Source organism: Sander vitreus, unplaced genomic scaffold (assembly GCF_031162955.1).
Source record: "Sander vitreus isolate 19-12246 unplaced genomic scaffold, sanVit1 ctg344_0, whole genome shotgun sequence".
Taxonomy (NCBI): domain Eukaryota; kingdom Metazoa; phylum Chordata; class Actinopteri; order Perciformes; family Percidae; genus Sander; species Sander vitreus.
Window position 1 is genome coordinate 25001 of NW_027595482.1, and position 15832 is coordinate 40832.

At 41.1% G+C, this 15832-nt stretch overlaps 2 protein-coding genes across 2 annotated transcripts in view; one reads left to right on the forward strand and one right to left on the reverse strand.

The window, feature by feature from the left end:
• usp11 (ubiquitin specific peptidase 11) overlaps positions 1-4542 on the forward strand; it is a 24226-nt gene extending 19684 nt beyond the window's left edge. The window contains exons 19-21 of the mRNA XM_078244955.1: positions 1-80; positions 191-279; positions 3408-4542. The exon at positions 1-80 is cut by the window's left edge and continues 36 nt beyond it. Of these exons, the coding sequence (XP_078101081.1) occupies positions 1-80; positions 191-279; positions 3408-3581 (343 nt within the window). The 3' untranslated portion in view covers positions 3582-4542. The remainder of the gene's footprint in view (positions 81-190; positions 280-3407) is intronic.
• A 4347-nt stretch (positions 4543-8889) lies between these two features.
• LOC144513774 (ER membrane protein complex subunit 3) lies at positions 8890-15714 on the reverse strand. The gene is made up of 9 exons (XM_078244956.1): positions 15645-15714; positions 14243-14510; positions 13926-13983; positions 12792-12885; positions 11474-11578; positions 10990-11071; positions 10568-10647; positions 9998-10080; positions 8890-9640 (listed from the first exon to the last, which is right to left on the reverse strand). The coding sequence occupies exons 2-9, from the start codon at positions 14395-14397 to the stop codon at positions 9509-9511; spliced, it is 789 nt and encodes a 262-aa protein (XP_078101082.1). The 5' UTR covers positions 14398-14510; positions 15645-15714; the 3' UTR covers positions 8890-9508.
• Between the last annotated feature and the right edge of the window lie 118 nt (positions 15715-15832).

Below are 15832 nucleotides of genomic sequence, written 5' to 3' on the forward strand. Positions count from 1 at the left end.
TCTGTCCAATGGGGAGCCTCCAAGCCGCTATGACCTCATCGCTGTGTCCAATCACTATGGAGGACTCAGAGATGGACATTGTAGGTCCCTTTGGTTTTTGTTTCTCACATAATCTTACACTGTGTTTGTGTGCTGACTGTGTGTGTGTGTGTGTGTGTGTGTGTGTGTGTGTGTGTGTGTGTGTGTGTAGATACCAGCTATGCGAGGAACAAGGACAATGATCAGTGGTACTACTTTGACGACAGCAAGGTGACGTACGCCAGAGAGGACCAGATCGTGGTGAGCTTAACATCTTCGAACAGCTGAGACACAGAAGTCATTTTTTATATATAGATATATATATATATAGATATATATAGATATATAGATATATATAGATATATAGATATATATAGATATATAGATATATATATATAGATATATATAGATATATATATAGACATATATATATATATATAGATATATATATATATATATATATATATATATATATATATAGATATTAGGGCTGTCAGCGTTAATCGCGATGCGATTAAGGGCCGAGCATAATGCGTTAATTTGTTCTCATCTCATGCCTCCATTTATTAATGTATTTCCACCTCACTGGGCTTGCCGTGGGGCCTAACAGCTACTATTTTGACCCTTTGCAGCACCGTTACTTCTCATCAAGCTGCCACTTCCTCCTAACACATCCTGCTGCTGCAGGATGATGGAGAAACACAGCAGCAATAACTCTGAATGGAGCTTTTTATTTTCCAAAACTCCCAGACGGCTCGTAGACAAGTCTAAAGCATATGCACGTTGTGCAAAGCTGAATTAAAATATCACCGAAGCACGTCAAGCTGGAGCTACCAGCTACGAGCTAATTAACGTCACTCAGGTTGATGCTACCCGCTAGCATGCTACCCACTCAGGCTAAGCAGTATTTTGGAGAGTGCTACTAGCCGACCTGTGGATGAAACCAAATCCCCAAAAATCACTACAGCTCTTGCGAAATGGGTGGTAACTAACTGCAGACCTGTCAGCATCGTAGAGGACTCGGGTCTTAAAGACGTACTACGGTTGGTGTGTTCTGACCCGTCTCATTACCATCGAGGGGGACAGTAGTTTCACCTGACCCGTCTTACACATGGCCGTCGTGGAGGACAGTAGTCTCACCTGACCCGTCTTATACATGGCCGTCGAGGGAGACAGTAGTCTCACCTGACCCGTCTTACACATGGCCGTCGAGGGGGACAGTAGTCTCACCTGACCCGTCTTATACATGGCCGTCGAGGGGGACAGTAGTCTCACCTGACCCGTCTCATGGCCGTCGAGGGGGACAGTAGTCTCACCTGACCCGTCTTACACGTGGCCGTCGAGGGGGACAGTAGTCTCACCTGACCCGTCTTATACATGGCCGTCGAGGGGGACAGTAGTCTCACCTGACCCGTCTCATGGCCGTCGAGGGGGACAGTAGTCTCACCTGACCCGTTTTACACATGGCCGTCGAGGGGGACAGTAGTCTCACCTGACCCGTCTCATGGCCGTCGAGGGGGACAGCAGCCCCACACAGCCTGTACTCCACGGAGAAAGCAGCCACACAGGAACTGCTGCAGAGTCCAAACTCTGTCTCATTAACCGCTGATCACTGGACGTCAGTGAGGAATCTACATTATTTAGGAGTTACTAAACACTAGATGGACTCTAGTAAGGACAGATAGGATCTTTAGTTTTTAGTTCGGGACTTGGAGGAATTATGCAATAATGACAGATTCACACATTTTTCTTTTGTTTACAGTAAATAAATAAATAATAAACAAATACAAATCTTAAAGTCAAGTTCATGAAGTAACTTTCTCTACATTCATTTGATTCCCAGTTAAGATCCTCTGGTAAGAACGGCTCTCATTGTTAATATGGACTTAAACTGTTCTGAAATGCTAAATAATTGAATTTTAATCATGTGATAAAACATGCGATTAATCGCAATTAATGTGTGTGTGTGTGTGTGTGTGTATATATATATATACTACTATATATATATATATATATATATATATATATATATATACATATATATATATATAAGGGTTGGGCGGTATCCAAATGTTGATACCGTCAACCCTCCTCCCTATTTTACCGGTATATCGGTATTACCGTGACTAATTAAAATGATGACGTAAGGCTCAGACGGGCGTCACCAAACTGTTGGCTTGTTCACGTTCAGAAACTGAATACTAAACACTAATACTGAAACAATAATAACATAACAACTTACAAAGAACTACGTTCTCCTCCACACTGTCACGTGATGACAACCACACATAATTACATCATTATATTTTGTGGAGTGCAAGCGGGGCAGACATGTGCTGGGGGGCAGACATGTGCTGGGGGGGCAGGCGTGCTGGGGGGCAGGCGTGTGCTGGGGGCCAGGCGTGTGCTGGGGGCCAGAGCGTGTGCTGGGGGGCCAGGCGTGTGCTGGGGGCCAGACGTGTGCTGGGGGGAGCAGGCGTGTGCTGGGGGCAGGCGTGTGCTGGGGGGCAGATGTGTGCTGGGGGTGCAGCAGCGCGTGGACAAACTGCTGCCGGTTGGCGAGGAAAATCCTGTCTGCCTCCACAGCCAGCGCCTGATAGTCTCTGGAGGAAGAGAGGGGGGAGCAGGCCAGTGCGGTGTGCACGGGTGCTGGAAGCTGCTGCAGGAAAATGTGGGCGAAGAGGAATGAGGGCTCCGCCGCGCCCAGCACAGCCAGCATCCTCTCCGTTAAGTCGGACGGCTTGCTGTCGCCAAGGCCGTTCAGGGACAGCAGGCGGTCTGCTTTCTCCAGCTCCCACAGCTCAAAGAGGTCCAACAGGAACGTTTTGAGTGCGTCGTACTCGCCGTTAGCGGAGGAGCCTCTAACAGCGCCATAGCCCTGGCTGTTGTTGAGGCACCTAAGGCCGATACCACGTGGAAATACTCTGTAACGTCCCGTGTTATTCCTCTCAGCTGGAACTGGGCCTCGATGTGCTGAAACCACGGCCGTGGGTTGTGCTGCCAAAAGTCCGGTAACTTGATGGTGGCGGCGTAGATAGCAGCGACATTAGCCTCGCCGCTAGCAGCGGCCGCCGCCGCAGCAACAGCATTTCCACCACTGTCGTCGTTTGACATAATTCAGCTGTTAACCCTGAACTCAGATATATTATAACAACTCTCCCTTAAAGGTACAGTACCTTGGTGAATGTCTCTTTCAGTCTTACTTGTGGGTCACCACAATTTAATATTTGATCCTTGTCTCCTGTATAAGTGCATTGCATTTTTTTAAATGACGGTATTGAAACTGATACCGTTGCTCTTCTGGGTCTTCTACACAGGAAGGGGTGGGTCTTCCACACAGGAAGTGTGTATTAGTGTAAATATACCCCCTGTGTGTGTTTCTCTGTCAGACCAACGCTGCATACGTCTTGTTCTACCACCGCCAAGACAAGATCAGGAAGCCCACGCTGCCCGCCCCCATCACAAGCCCCGCCCCCTCCAACAACATCACTTCCTGCAACGATGCAGAGCTGGGCGCCGCCGCCGCTGCCACTTCCTCTTACGTCACCATGGAAACGGACTGAACCACGCCTCTAGATTACGTTTTGGTTATTTCTTCTGTTTGGGCCTTTAGTTTGGGTTCTTTTTGATTTCTCTGATTACTTCTTCTCCCTCGCCACGGAAACCACTTCTCTCGCTCCACACGTTGAATTTAGAATACTCTGAGTACTCTGAGTACTCTGATTACTCTAAATACTCTGATTACTCTCAATACTCTGAGTACTCTGATTACTCGGGGAGAAGAAGCTTTATTACTTTAGTTCATTGGGTTATAATCGGGGTACTGTTGATGTTACCAGCCTCTCTGTAGAGGAGCATTGTTAGTTTGGCTGGTGAGTGAAGCAGATCTACCACCACAGCACCCTGGTTATAAGCCGTTCTCCTTGAAATCATTTTAATGATTAAACATAAACAAGTTAAAATCTTCAGTTATTTATAAACTGATGAAGGTGAAACTGCAGCTCAAAGGGAAATACGTCAGTTAACCAGTTAAAATCTGCTTCAATATTATAATAACATAAATCAATAACTGACTTTAAGACCATCAGTCGGGGCGGTTCCCGTGACGTGCCGGGGATTGTGGGTAATCAGAGCGTTCCTGTGACGTGCCGGGGATTGTGGGTAATCAGGAAGTGTTTCTAGCAGATAATTTAATGTTGAACAAAGCTGCCGGGATGTAAATGTTGATTTCTGGTATTTATTTCATTTAATTTCATTTTTCTACGTGGAGATAATTAATCTTTAAAGACGAGGTGATTATTTTCATATTTATCAGGTTTGGATTCAGCAGAACTCAGAGGTTTAAGGGGGGGGGGGGGTCTCTGTGTACAGTATTTTCAGTATTTTTGTAATAAGAAATGTTTTATTGTTATTATTTGGGGCGGAGCGTTTCTTTCTTTGGTCTTCCTGTCAAATATCAGATGGAAATATTTTATTGTACTTTCAATCTTTTGATATGAATAAAAGGATGATTGTTACCACGGAGACACCAGACTCTTTCTTAAACTCTGAAGTCTCTTTTATATAGACCTTAGTGGTCCTCTAATACTGTATCTGAAGTCTCTTTTATATAGACCTTAGTGGTCCCCTAATACTGTATCTGAAGTCTCTTTATATAGACCTTAGTGGTCCCCTAATACTGTATCTGAAGTCTCTTTTATATAGGCCTTAGTGGTCCCCTAATACTGTATCTGAAGTCTCTTTATATAGACCTTAGTGGTCCCCTAATACTGTATCTGAAGTCTCTTTTATATAGACCTTAGTGGTCCCCTAATACTGTATCTGAAGTCTCTTTTATATAGCCACTTTGCTCGTTTGAAAGCCATGATGTCTCTCTCTCTCTCTCATGGGGAGCCAAATTCTCTGGGTGGGCAAAGCAGAGAAAGGGGAGGTAACCTTTCCCCTTATGACATCATAAAGGGAAGATTCCTGATTGGCCCATCTGAGCTTTCATTTTCTCAAAGGCAGAGCAGGATACCCAGGGCTCGGTTTACTCCTATCGCCATTTCTAGCCACTGGGGGGCCATAGGCAGGCTGGGGGAATTCATATTAATGTTAAAATACCTCATGAAGTGAAATTTTCATTCCATCGGACCTTTAATCTTTCCAGAGGAACGCGGCAGGGTTGTCTTTTATTATAATTGCACTGGAACCTCCGGCGGTGGCCATAAGAGAAAACCCTTTAAAGGGCATTAAAGGAGATGATAGCGGTGGGAGTGAGCATAAGCTAATGCTGTATGCTGATGATATTCTCTTCCTGACTAGTGACCCTCAAAAGTCCTTCCCTTTGTAACCCTGGTTAGTTTTATATTACTGTAATTTACAGAACCCTTTGAATGCATCTTAGTTGTTTCTCATGTGGTAGTGGAACTTCTGAGCTTACCTGAATGCATCACCTGCAGCTCTCAGCGTGTGAGAAGGTGAACGAAAAAAGAGAAACCTTGTGCGGCTGTGGAGCAAAGTGTCCTCGTTCGGCAACCTACCGATGATATTTTGTGAATGTTGCGATAGAACTGTCGTTAGAAAGTGAGTGTGAAGAGATACTTACTTGGTGGAAATGCAATCGATCACGGGAGACTCCGACGGAGTGTTTCCTCGAGCTTTTCTGAACTATTCTGGTGAGTTAGCTGCACCGTTAGCAGTATCATTCTGGTTCAGTATATAAAGAAAAAAAGCCAGTCAGAATAGTCAATAAATGTTTAATGGTACTGAGACATGTTTTTTGTGATGTTGTGATGATATGTTGTTGTTGTGTGTTACCGTGATGAACAGTTAGCAGTTTTCCGAGCTGTTAGCTCAGCTGCGGCCTGGTAATGAGGCCGAGCACAGCTCCATAGCTGTTGCTGTATCTCAGATACCAAAACGATGCCGTATTTCATATGTGTTTCATATTTCCTGTAGTTGAGTTGTTTATATTCCATGTAATGAAGCTGCATTGTTTAATGTACAATGCAAAAGTAAACAGACAGTCATTTAAGCTGATAAATAATTACGCTGCATATTATGTAGGCAGTTTTTTTTGAGGGACGAGTTCTTCAATTCAACTGTGATCCATATCGCCCGCCATGCTGCATGGAGGCTCTTGGTTCATAGGGACCGCAGTGTGGACATCAGTGTGGTAGGACAAGGCTCAGTCCTGAGCAGTGACACATTTTAGTTGCACTTTTTTTTCTGAAATCTCAGTATTTTTTGGTTTCTTTTTTATTATCTTTTGCTAAAAACAAACTGACAAAGGAACCTAAAGAACTGTGTTCTCCTTGGAGGACCCTGGAAGACAATAAATAAACTGAAACAGACAACGGAAAACAGGGAAGAATAAGGACAATTGAACCCATTAAGGGGGGAAAGAAACACATTTTTTTAAATTATTTTTTCTATATCGGTACTTACCTGGGTCAGCTAATTTTATTTCACACTGTGAATTTAATTTATGTGGAAAGAACTGCATTTCATTGAATGAGTGTAAGGCTGAACATTTTATGTTTGGGAAAAAATGGAATATTTGAATATATACATTTATACCACATTCTGCGTTGTGTGTTATGTGGGCTGGGCGATCAATTGGTCTCGTGCTTCAGTGCTACTGCCAATCTCCTTACCCGAACCTAGTTGATCAGACGGAACCCGAGGAGACTGAGAAAAAGGTTACACCTTCACTAATAAATACTCCAAGCTGTCAGGTTATCAAATCAACTGGACTAAGTCTGAAGCGATGCCCATATCTAAACACTGTCATCCGCAAGTAGTAACGCAATACAATTTCAGATGGGTTCCAAAAGGCACGATATATATTTAGGCATCAAGCTATGCTCAGATCTCAGCAAATAACTCTGAACTGTGAACCACAAATGTAGGAAAATGGGGAAAGTTAAAGCTTAGCCTGTGGGGTAAAGTTAATGTTATTAAAATGGTAATAGCCCCACAATTTAACTACATATCTATGATGTTGCCGCTTAACACATCTGGTCACATTTTTAAACAATATGATAATCTCATAAGAGACTTTCTCTGGGCAGGGAGGAAACCCAGATTTAAGATGAGTGAAATGTGTGCCCCCAAAGATAAAGGAGGGCTTGGCCTGTATAGTCTGTCATTTGAAATGGCTAAGATAACCATTGGAGAGGAACGGTGTCTGGCTTAGTGGGCCACGATAGAGAAGGCTATTGCTACACCATTTCATCCTATAAATGTGATATCCCAACATTATAATGACAAAGGGAAGGAGGTCAATCCAATTGTTAAGCACTCGTGTGAGGTCTGGTTCATAAAATGCACAAACTCACTTTCCAAACAGCCGTATGCCTCGCTTTGGCTCAATCCAGAAGTCCAAATAGGGAAACAGAAAGTGTTTTGGAAACGGTGGAATAAATACAGTTAGTGACCTTTTATAAAGATGGTATATTTATTCATTCACTGACTTAGTCCAGAAGTACAAACTGGAAGAGAAAGGAGACTTGGAAATACTTACAAATCAGACACTGTGATGAAAAAGTTTCAGTCTGGTGAAGTGGGTAACCCAATTATTGACTATCTTGACAGCCCGTTTAAAGGACAATTCCGGCGCAAAACGAACCTAGGGGTTAATAACAGATGTGTCCCCACTCTGTCTCTCTCTGGGACGTTTTCATGCTAATTGATTGTGTTTGGAGCTTGAAAGACACTAGCGCGGACCGCTGACTAGCATGTATATATATATATATATTTATATATATATTTATATATATATATATATATATTTATATATATATATTTATATATATTTATATATATATATATATATTTATATATATATATATATATATATATATATATATATATATATATATATATATATATATATATATATATATTTATATATATTTATATATATATATATTTATATATATTTATATATATATTTATATATATATATATATATATTTATATATATATATATATATATATATTTATATATTTTTATATATATATATTTATATATTTATATATATATATATATATATTTATATATATATATATATATATATATATATATATATATATATATATATATATATATATATATATATTTATATATATATATATATATATATTATATATTTATATATATATATATATATATATTTATATATATATATATATATTTATATATATATATATATTATTATATTATATATATATATATATATTTATATATATATATATATATTTATATATTATATATATATATACTATATATATATATATATATTTATATATTTTTATATATATATATATATATATTTATATATTTTATATATATATACTATATATATATATATATTTATATATATATATTTATATATTTATATATATATATATATATTTATATATTTATATATATATATATATATATATTATATATATATATATATATTTTATATATATATATTTATATATATATATATTTCATATATATATATATATTTATATATATATATATATTTTTATATTATATATATTTATATATATATATATATATATATATATATATATATATATATATATACTATATATATATATTTATATATATATATATATGTTATATATATATATTTATATATATATATATATATATTTATATATATATATTTATATATATATATATTATATTTATATATATATATATTTATATATATATATATATATATATATATTTATATATATATATTTATATATATATATATTATATATATATTTATATATATATATATATATATATATATATATATATTTATATATATATATATATTTATAACACCAGACGTGTGAAAGAGACGAGAGGAGCCCAGAGAGTCGTGATGTCACCTTTATTAAACTTTATCAAACTGCTGACTCACTTCCTGTTATTAAACATGATCAAACTGCTGTCGCCCTGGTAACAGCCAGACGACCACAGGGTAGAGAAGTCACATGCAAAGCTTCCTGCCGGCGCTGGGACGTCCCAGCGGTGTTTGAATGCTGCAGCGCGGTGGCCGTTCCTCTGGAAACTTCCTGGATCACCTGACGCCCAAAATCTAGAGCTGTCCTAACTCACGTTGACTCAGTTTAATATGTCACGTCGGCCCGTTAAACGGGAACATCTTCTCTGGGCAGACAACAGAAACAACAAGACTAAATGGGTGTCAAAGTCAACTAAGAAGTCCCGTTCCAGCTGTGATGTCATTGGACCAGCTGTGATGTCAGCCAGGTTGGACCAGTTGTCGTAGTTTCATCTCTAACTAACCTCGCTACTTTACTCAAAGACTGAACTCAAAGTTTCATTATATTTCATCTCCACGTCTACCGTGTGAAGGAATCTGGAGGCTCAGAGAAGGCAGGAAGTGAATATTTATATTAAATAAAGTGGCGAGGGGTGTGATTGGTCAGACTTTAGATTTGGGCGCCAGGTGTTCCTGGGGGTTTCCAGAGCTTTCTAAAACATGGTGGCCGACTTGATGTCCCGGCTGAATAACGTCCCAAAGTTGAGATCTGTGGACATCAGGTCGTCCTCCACGCTCTCCAACGCCCACTTATGTTCCACGATCTCCAACGCCTCCCACTCGCTCTGGCAGAGAGACAGGCAGACAGGTTCAGAGAGACAGACAGACAGGGAGAGAGAGACAGGCAGGTTCAGAGAGACAGACAGGGAGAGAGAGACAGACAGAGAGAGAGAGACAGAGAGAGAAAGACAGGCAGGCTCAGAGAAACAGACAGGAAGAGCGACAGACAGGGAGAGAGAGACAGGCAGGTTCAGAGAGACAGGTTTGTTGTGTAACATGTTGTAAATATGAAGGCTAGATCAAGTGGAAGAGGAGTTTAACTCTTACAGAGAAAGCTCCTGTTGGGTATGAATGACATCATCTAATAAAACTAAAAGACGTTTGAAAGATTGAGCATATTTAGGGACTTTGTTCCATCTCACCTTGAAAGCCTTGTTGGGGTCGGGGGGCATCGCCATGGCAGCGCCAGTCATCTGGTCCTGCATGATCCGTGATTGGTCAGCAGCTACGAGACGACAACAACAACGATGACTCAGCAAATACGTCACTTCCTGAACCTTCAGCAACGTTTCCTCTACAAATATTACTCAGCTCCACACTACAAACATGAATCAATCTGTTCACAGTCAGTAAGATCACATGACATCGAGATCAGAGCTGAGATCAGAGAGCTGAGTTCAGAGCTGAGATCAGAGAGATGAGATCAGAGAGCTGAGATCAGAGAGATGAGATCAGAGATGAGATCAGAGAGCTGAGATCAGAGAGATGAGATCAGAGAGCTGAGATCAGAGAGATGAGATCAGAGAGCTGAGATCAGAGAGATGAGATCAGAGATGAGATCAGAGAGATGAGATCAGAGAGATGAGATCAGAGAGCTGAGATCAGAGAGATGAGATCACAGAGATGAGATCAGAGAGATGAGATCAGAGAGATGAGATCAGAGAGCTGAGATCAGAGAGATGAGATCAGAGAGATGAGGGAAGAGGACCGACCGTTGTCCTGTCCCAGGATCAGGCTGTACATGCTCCGCAGCCCAAACACGTTGAGGAAGTACCAGGACGCTGAGCTCACCCTGCACACACACACACACACACACACACACACACACACACACACACAATCATAATAAATACACACAGGCTGAATATATAGAAACAGGAACACAGTCTCTGTGTGTGTGTGTGTGTGTGTGTGTCTGTGTGTGTGTCTTTGTCTCTGTGTGTGTGTGTGTGTGTGTGTGTGTGTGTGTCTGTGTGTGTGTGTCTTTGTCTCTGTCTGTGTGTGTGTCTGTGTGTGTTTATGTGTCTTTGTCTCTGTCTGTGTGTGTGTGTGTGTGTGTCTCTCTCTCTGTGTGTGTCTCTCTCTGTGTGTGTGTGTGTGTGTGTGTGTGTGTGTGTGTGTGTGTGTGTGTTACCAGGAAGCGTCCAGTGACAGCAGGTCGATGCCTCTCTGTAACATGGGTTTGAACCTCAGCGTCAGAGGAAACGGCACCTTGGCTGCAACACGACAACACACACAGATATAACACCAGGTTGGGTTTAGAAGTTCATTTTTAAACATCCCATAATAACCATTTAGCATTTTTTAATCCAAGTGTTCAGAGAGAAAATTAAGACTTCAGCATCTCAGATGTTAACATGAGATGTACTGAACCAGGTTTATCACAGCAGACTCTCTGGCCTCTGACGGGAACACATGTAAACATGTAAACATACAAACATGTAAACATGTAAGCATGTAAGCATGTAAACATATAAACATACAAACATGTAAACATATAAACATGTAAGCATGTAAAGATGTAACCATTTAAAGATATAAATAGGACCAACTGGAAACTAAACGGTCGTTTTTCTTGAAATGCTGAAGAATCAAAGTGAGTTTGATGTGTGACTAACTGATGACAAATCCAGAGAAGGCCCAGTTGATCCATCCACCAATCACAATCATCGGCAGGACGTTGGTCAGGTTTCCCTTCATCATGTCAGTCAACATGCTGGTGTCTGGAACACACACACACACACTCACAGACACACACACACACACACACACACAAACACACACACACACACACACACACACACACGTTTGTTATCCTCATGAGTCACATTATATATTTATAATACTTTAAAGATAGAAACAAATCTGACATCTGTAGTATTTAACGATACTAACAACAAACACCTGAAGGAATCTTTTATTAAAGCGTGTTGGAGGAAACTGGGTAAGTGGAACCCGAGCCCAGGAAGCCTCGGGGTCTGACGTGAACTAGGTGTGATGGGTAATGTGGGAGTCAAATGAATAAACTCTGTCAGACCTGTCATGATAACCACAGACCTGTCATGATAGCTACAGACCTGTCATGATAACCACAGACCTGTCATGATGACCACAGACCTGTCATGATAGCTACAGACCTGTCATGATAACCACAGACCTGTCATAACCACAGACCTGCCATGATAACCACAGACCTGTCATGATAACCACAGACCTGTCATGATAGCTACAGACCTGTCATGATAACTACAGACCTGACATGATAACCACAGACCTGACATGATAACCACAGACCTGTCATGATAACCACAGACCTGTCATGATAACTACAGACCTGTCATAACCACAGACCTGCCATGATAACCACAGACCTGTCATGATAACTACAGACCTGTCATAACCACAGACCTGTCATGATAACCACATACCTGTCATGATAACCACAGACCTGTCATGACAACCACAGACCTGTCATGACAACCACAGACCTGTCATGACAACTACAGACCTGTCATGATAACCACAGACCTGTCATGATAACTACAGACCTGTCATGATAACCACAGACCTGTCACGATAACCACAGACCTGTCATGATAACCACAGATCTGTCATGATAACTACAGACCTGTCATGATAACCACAGACCTGTCATGATAACTACAGACCTGTCATAACCACAGACCTGTCATGATAACCACAGACCTGCCATGATAACCACAGACCTGTCATAACCACAGACCTGTCATGATAACTACAGACCTGTCATGATAACTACAGACCTGTCATAACCACAGACCTGCCATGATAACCACAGACCTGCCATGATAACCACAGACCTGTCATGATAACCACAGACCTGTCATAACCACAGACCTGTCATGATAACTACAGACCTGTCATGATAACCACAGACCTGTCATGATAACTACAGACCTGTCATGGGGTTCTTAGGGACGACCTTCCTCTTGACCTTCTTGAAGAAGCCGGTCTCTGCGTCATTGAAGTAATGTTTCCTCATGGCGAAGGACTGAAACAGAGACATGTTTACAGAGACAGAGACACTGTACTGTCCTCTAGGATCTACTGTCCGTCCTCTAGGATCTACTGTCCGTCCTCTAGGATCTACTGTACTGTCGTCTAGGATCTACTGTCCGTCCTCTAGGATCTACTGTCCGTCCTCTAGGATCTACTGTCCGTCCTCTAGGATCTACTGTCCGTCCTCTAGGATCTACTGTCCTGTCCTCTAGGATCTACTGTCCGTCCTCTAGGATCTACTGTCCGTCCTCTAGGATCTACTGTCCGTCCTCTAGGATCTACTGTCCTGTCCTCTAGGATCTACTGTACTGTCCTCTAGGATCTACTGTCCGTCCTCTAGGATCTACTGTCCTGTCCTCTAGGATCTACTGTCCTGTCCTCTAGGATCTACTGTCCATCCTCTAGGATCTACTGTACTGTCCTCTAGGATCTACTGTCCGTCCTCTAGGATCTACTGTCCTGTCCTCTAGGATCTACTGTCCTGTCCTCTAGGATCTACTGTCCATCCTCTAGGATCTACTGTCCGTCCTCTAGGATCTACTGTCCTGTCCTCTAGGATCTACTGTCCTGTCCTCTAGGATCTACTGTCCTGTCCTCTAGGATCTACTGTCCATCCTCTAGGATCTACTGTACTGTCCTCTAGGATCTACTGTCCCCAAACAGAGGCCCTCCTCCCTTTGTTTCTGACCATGTTTGATTCATTGGTAATGAGTTGCAGAGTTAAACTACACACTCCCAGACAGAAACAGGCAGCCAAGAAACTGAACTGAATGTGCCGGTAAATGCTCCGCTTTAACGGAGTCTCCGTCCATGCTGACATTGTGTTTCCTTCTCGTTGAATGTGTACGATACACGATTCAGAAAGGATCTTTATATTTTACATTCTCTAAACTCCCAGGAATCAAAGGTTGTTTTTTTAATAACACAATAAAGAAACAAACATCACTACCCGAGTTGTACAATCCTGTCTAAGAGTTTAATAAACCTCTGTCTGTCTGAACAAACGGTAAACGTCCCAGTGAGTGATCGTACCTGTCGGGGGATGTACTTTCCGTTCTCTCGGAGGATGCGGCTGCGCAGGAGCACCTGGCTGAACACAACCCCCCCTCAGATTAGAGACACACTTCCTGTTAAATCACTAACCCTAACCCATCCCAAACTCAACGTACGGGTCAAGCTACGTTCAGACAAAAACATGCTCTTCTTTAGCCCCCCGATGTAGCACACACACACACACACACACACACACACACGTACAAACAGACACACACACACACACACACACAAACAGACAGACACACACACACACACACGTACAAACAGACAGACACACACACACACACACACACCTGTCAGAAAGTGCCTCCAGGTCGACCTTCTTGTCGCTGTGCAGCAGCTGCGTGACGTAGTGACGGATGATTCCCACGAAGAAGGTGATGAAGACGATGGGCAGCACCACCCAGACCCGGATGCTGGAGTCCAGCAGCAGCTCCGGACCTGCCATCACAGCACAGACTGGGACCCACCAGCCAATCACAGTACAGACTGGGACCCACCAGCCAATCACAGCACAAACTGGGACCCACCAGCCAATCACAGCACAGACATGGAGACGCTCTGAGAGACAAAAACAACAGTTACTTTCACATTTAAGGGCCAAAAAAATAAATGATTCATTATTTAATTATGTTATTATTAAATTATGTTCGATAATCACAATTATTTCTGGGACAATTCATTGATCAGTTACATTTGGAATTGTTACAGCTCTATTTAAAACTACTTATTTACTCAAACGTAACAAGTTTGTCATTAAATGAAAGTTGGAGCTCATATATTATAATCCTTCACCAGCCAAGCTTCCATCTACATTCTACACAAATGTTAAATACACACACACACAGACACACACAAATACAGACACACACAAATAGACACACACACACACACAGACACACATAAATAGACACACACAAATAGACACACACAAATAGACACACACACACACACACACACACACACACACAAATACAGACACACACAAATACAAGGGTTCATATGTATTTTAACCAATACTTTTATGACTTGTTGGAAAATTTCCATGACTGTATTCCTGAAAATGTCAGTCGACATTATACAATAAGAATATAAATCTGTGTTAAAGTTTCCCCTCAGAGGTTTAACAGTCAAATGAATGATGTCTGTAACACACACACACACACACACAGTTTCCATTTAAATATTTAAGTTTATTTAAGTCACCAGTATTAATTATTAATCTTGAGGGTATATGTGCAGTCTATGGTCCCAAATTCCCCAAACTATGACCTTAATGACCTATGACCCTGCTGACCTATGACCCTGCTGGACCACCTGTGCTGTTAATAAACTAGCCTGTCTCAGAAAAGACCCCATCACTAAACTGCACGTACACCGATCCGGACTATATTCTGCTGATGTTACATTAATCATTACACAACGTCACATTTCTGGGACACATTCATCTGTAAAAGCTAACAGCTAACCAAAACACAACCGGACACGGAGCTAACGGCTAAAAGCTAGCGGCTAAGCTAACCCGATGCTCTTCATTGACCGACAACAGCTAACGTTAGCATTAGCTGTATGCTAACCTCCCATTAGCTCCTCTTATTACTAGATGTTATGATGTTATGATGTTATGATGTTTGGTTTGTGTAAGAGCCGTTTGGCGGACAGCTGCTGAGACGTTGTTAATAACCGTTAACTCACCACATTTAGGAACTCGGGGAACAGCACACGACAAACACGGTCCGCAGTTTTAAAACTTCCGGGTCGAGCGGAAACAGCGAACAAGCCATAGCGGTCGAATAAAAACAAAATACTTTTTTTACACACATATACATATATATATATACACACATATATATATATACATATACATATATATATATATATAT

Excerpts from the sequence above, each read along its gene's own strand:
- LOC144513774 (XM_078244956.1), bottom strand. The coding sequence starts at position 14,397 with ATGGCAGGTCCGGAGCTGCTGCTGGACTCCAGCATCCGGGTCTGGGTG. Across the intron at positions 12,886-13,925 it reads GAAAGTACATCCCCCGACAG|TCCTTCGCCATGAGGAAACA; the intron begins GTACGATCACTC and ends TCTCTGTTTCAG. Across the intron at positions 11,579-12,791 it reads CCCTAAGAACCCCATGACAG|ACACCAGCATGTTGACTGAC; the intron begins GTCTGTAGTTAT and ends TGTGTGTTCCAG.